This window comes from Postia placenta (assembly GCF_002117355.1).
Source record: "Postia placenta MAD-698-R-SB12 unplaced genomic scaffold POSPLAscaffold_6, whole genome shotgun sequence".
Classification (NCBI taxonomy): domain Eukaryota; kingdom Fungi; phylum Basidiomycota; class Agaricomycetes; order Polyporales; family Adustoporiaceae; genus Rhodonia; species Rhodonia placenta.
Window position 1 is genome coordinate 1,431,507 of NW_020169837.1, and position 4,403 is coordinate 1,435,909.

The 4,403-nt window shown below is 43.2% G+C and overlaps 3 protein-coding genes across 3 annotated transcripts; 1 reads left to right on the forward strand and 2 right to left on the reverse strand.

The window, feature by feature from the left end:
* Window positions 1-1,102: 1,102 nt before the first annotated feature.
* POSPLADRAFT_1141523 (hypothetical protein) lies at window positions 1,103-1,390 on the reverse strand (the record flags this gene model as incomplete). The annotated part of the gene is made up of 1 exon (XM_024485310.1): window positions 1,103-1,390. A coding segment is annotated over one exon (288 nt), but the record flags the coding sequence as incomplete, so codon positions are not given.
* A 45-nt stretch (window positions 1,391-1,435) lies between these two features.
* Window positions 1,436-2,131, reverse strand: POSPLADRAFT_1141029 (hypothetical protein; the record flags this gene model as incomplete). Its single annotated transcript, XM_024485249.1, has 1 exon — window positions 1,436-2,131. The coding sequence occupies one exon, from the start codon at window positions 2,129-2,131 to the stop codon at window positions 1,436-1,438; it is 696 nt and encodes a 231-aa protein (XP_024339686.1).
* A 1,649-nt stretch (window positions 2,132-3,780) lies between these two features.
* POSPLADRAFT_1056262 (hypothetical protein) lies at window positions 3,781-4,092 on the forward strand (the record flags this gene model as incomplete). The annotated part of the gene is made up of 2 exons (XM_024480754.1): window positions 3,781-3,836; window positions 3,885-4,092. 2 exons carry the CDS (start codon window positions 3,781-3,783, stop codon window positions 4,090-4,092), a joined length of 264 nt encoding a protein of 87 aa, XP_024339687.1.
* Window positions 4,093-4,403: the final 311 nt, after the last annotated feature.

Consider the following 4,403-nt stretch of genomic DNA (forward strand, 5'->3'; position numbering starts at 1 on the left):
CCATTCGTAGTTGTGTTTGACTTCCAATCTGTTGCCATTCATTAATATTTTGAAGTAGATCAACATCAGGGCTAAGACTGTCATTGACTTGATTTCAAAGTGATCATCATCCAACTCATTCATTGTATTTTCATCCAATCCAAATGCAGCAAGATTGCCTGCTGTTCCTGCTTTGCGTGCCTTGGAAAAGTCATTTCTGGCATCATTACATATCAAAAGGTGATGCAGGGAGCAGTTGCACAGCACTAGCACTGAGGGACTGAATGCCACAAGTGGGGCTGAAGTCAAAGCAGATCACAGAAGCGGTAATAAAGGGTCACTACAGAGCCCTTTATATACATGAGCAGGGGAAAGCATTCCCACAGCAGAACAATAAGAAAAAGAACAATAGAGTCCAAAAGGAGAACAAAGGCCACTGGCCACAGGAACAATGCAACAACAAAAGAAGTGTGGCCGAAGCTCTGCTCTGGTCCGAATGCTCTGCAATTGATACAACATTGCAGTCACATGGTGTTGTGGCTCTCGCCACCCGGGGATCGCCCTAGGCCGACCAGGAGACTGTGGCAGAGCACATTGTGATATTACATTTATACTGTATATGAAAGAACTTTATTATTTCCTTTTGCCTATTAGTAAACCCATGAGCTTCAAATGCATCATGCCATATTATATCATTGTCAGCTTTCAGATCACTCCCAGAGTGCCATGGCTTAAATAATGTCAACATAGTTAAACAGTACTCCTCACGGTTGCCTGTGTCATGTCTTGGTAAACTACCACCAATAAAGTTTGGTACAAAGCTGTCCACTTTTTTCAGCAGCATGATGGGTCTTATGCTGTGGATGGGTTTTCAAAAAACATGCTGGCTTTGTATCATTTACTTCTCGGACTGTTTTTCTCAAATTATATGTCTGCTGATCTTGTATTTCAACAGTTTCACTGTCAGATTCCTCATCCTCATGTTTAGGTGCATCAATGTCTACCTGCTTCTTGAAAATATTGCTCTGATGGACATCAGAAGTATCATCATAATCAGAATAGTTACTAACATTATCCGAGATTTCACTATTGTCCTTCTCAACTTTTCTAGACCTTGCAGGTATTAGTGTTTTTTGTATCGCCTTATCCAGTCATACAATGAAACATTCTCATACTTTTTTGGCCGGTGTATATAGTCATCGACAGGAGAGATGGCTATGTATTTTCCATGTATATTGCCTAGCATTACCTTTTCTGGCTTTTTCGGATCAGTAAACACCTTTGCATTATTTTCTTCCCATACCTTATGCACTTCATTTACATATCCCCACCATATAAACAGCCTAAATTTGTGACTGGTATAATGGTCTGGATGATCAAGCAGATACATGAATGCCATAGGAACACCAATTCCAGAACTGGCAGTTAGTGAATTGACAATCTTGGTAATGAGAGTTTATGCCTTTTGTTTTCTATTAATGTTGTCACTATTGATCATTTCAGTGTTTCTGTCAAACACCTTCTGTATGGCATCAAACATGGTGTGTGTTCTGAGTGGAGACTTTGTAATGTAATTTGTTACATATGCTATCACTGACTTGATAGCAGTACCAGACAGTAAACTGGTTACATCAGTATTATAGTGCATAAGATATGTGACCACAGGGGTAAATGTATTCAAAAATGCTTCACCCTTTTTCATATTTAATGCACCTGTTTCTGGGTCAACTGAAGTCTGTGTGAATGTCTGTCGAGGAAAGTGGGCCTTGCATGTTTTATACTTGTTGTTTTTGCACCCATAATTATGACTGTGTTTATTCAACAAATACAATAATTCATCTGTTTCTGCTGAATATTTGCTATGCCAGTCCCTGTATACTTGACAGTGTTTACAATCTTGAGTGAATTTAGTATGCTTTGTGCATGGAATTGCAGCCTTATCTGGCATAGTCAAAGTCAGAAGAACATGATCAGGATCACTTCTTATTTTACTAACATGCTCTTCCACCTCAGCCATGGTACCTGTTGTGAATTCCCCTTTATGCACACTTTCCAGATATTCAACAATGCTTTTCTGAAACTCTGAGGTAGGATTCATAATGTGGTCCCTGATTTCCTGTGGTGTCAGTGCATTTTTAATCCATAACAGCATATGCAAATGCAAAGTCAGAATTTCATTTTATCTGCTATGCCATCGCCAAAGGCAAAATCTTGCTGTCCTACTGCCCAATAAAAGACATGGCTGCTGATATTTTGACCAAAGCTGTCACGAGTTGACATAGTGTCTAGCTGTTTTTTAATTTTTTTCCTTTTCATGGACTTGAACCCACGACCTCTGTACTATACTCAGCACTTGAACGGACAAGCCTTGCCGGCACATCACATTTCCTGTAAATAGATTAGATTAGATAGGACGGCAGTGCACGGCACCACCCAGGCCCTGCTGACACAGCTGCTATAACGCATTGGCCCATGGCCATGTCAGCAGGAAGTGCGCATAGGCCAGACATACACGCACCAACATGCAAAGCCTGCCCTAAATCCCCCATATATATAAGCTGGCCTCTGCTGCTCTAGGAACCTCAGTTTTAACCTTTTGTCCCTAGGTCAGTAAGCCACTCCTGTATTCTTTTTTTACCTGACTAATATATTGTCTTGTCCCTAGCCTTAGGTTTGAGCATCACTGACCATTGCTTCAGTAAGATCTAGTTGAACACCCCCAGCACCTTTGTTTGGTTTTCCCCTGTTGCTTGACCCTAAGTTGCAACAAAAGTGCTGCCATTGCTGAAGTGCAAACACTTCACTTTTTCCATGGGGCTCTCGAAGGTTTGAGAGGGAGTGTCGCAATCTGAAATATTATTTCTGGTATAGCATGTTTACAATATGTGCATGGTCAACTTCTGTATGTATTTCTTGTTCTATTGTTTTATTGTTTTCTTGTTACCTTATCAAGTCTTGGATCTCGATTACAATACAAGACTACTCTACGGTACATAAGGCTACCTGTTGAATGAGGAATGCTCCAGAGTCTTACATCTGGAGCATCCCTCATATGTCCCATTACTCCTGTTCACATGTACTTATACTTACAAGCCATGTAGTGACCTCTGTGTCACTGCAGGTATGAATATAAAGTCTTACATCTGGAGCATCCCTCTGACCTCCATGTCACTGCAGCTCCTGCTCTCTGTTCTTGTCACCTCACCCAGTTGCACCACTGCGTTTATGGTGTTAGCTGTACCCTAGCACCATAACCTATGTTGTTATGTAATACACAAGTTTGACCATAAATTTTCCAACTGTCTCACTTTTAAATATTCTACAAGTTTAGATAAGCTTTCTTCATACACTTTGAAGCAGATCACAATATAGCATCTCAAGATGACTTGTGAAACGGTCACCACACAAATGCCATTTTTGGTAGGTGATCAAAGATTTAGGCATCAGAAGCAGATTGTAACCATCACAAATGGGTGCTTCATGGGCACTAATTGGAATGGGGGGTACGCCTATTGAACTGCCCCAAACCCTCTATTGTTGTGGTGGGGTGCGGATACAAGGGGATGGGTATGAGACAACTGCGTGGGGCCCAAAGCAGAGGCGCTGTGTGCAAGCACACTGACGCTACACACCTATCATAAACAGGTAGCATACCAATACAGCAGCAATGCTCGTGTGCTTACACACATGGTCAATGTGGTGGCCATGCTAGATCTTCAGCCACAATCTGGTGTCATCCCACTATTCTTAGACAGTTAAGTGACCCGTGGTGTTGCCATGATAAGGTGCTTTGCACCTGGTATGTTTTTCATTATCATTAGTATATTTATTTTGAAAGGTGCTCTGCGCCCTATTTTGTATGTAAAGTAATACAGACTGCACGGGTGCTTTGCACCCGGTGATAGGTGCCAAGCCCCTCTGGGCCCCGATACAGCTCTTTTCGGCAATCACATCCCGCCCGGCACTTCGGCTCAGTCACCCAACACTTCGATTTCGCCTTCGACGCTCTTCGACATCTTCGACGGTGCGCGACGCTTGCTCGAAGCTCGGCGCGGTCGTCCCGATGCCTCGCGCGTAGATCTCGGGACATCTCCTGCATTCGGCGGACAATAGGGCCACTTGACGCCGTTCGTCCAAGCGCGGGCATCGCTCCGTGCCACACCAACGTAGCCGGTCTTTCCCGATTAGGTATCGAACCTCGCGGCATGCCTTCGACAACGGATACCGGTCCAAAGTGTCTCGTATGTTTCTCTTCATCTCCGTGTTCGGCATAACGTCACTCTACCAATGGACTTGATATGTGCCACTCGGTGAGGCAGACTCGTGCGGGACAATGCAAAGCCCCTCGTACTAGTGTGCCACTCTCGATAGTCGTAGCGTCCCTTGCATAGTATAAAATCTGTCGTACTTCTCTCCAAAAATAG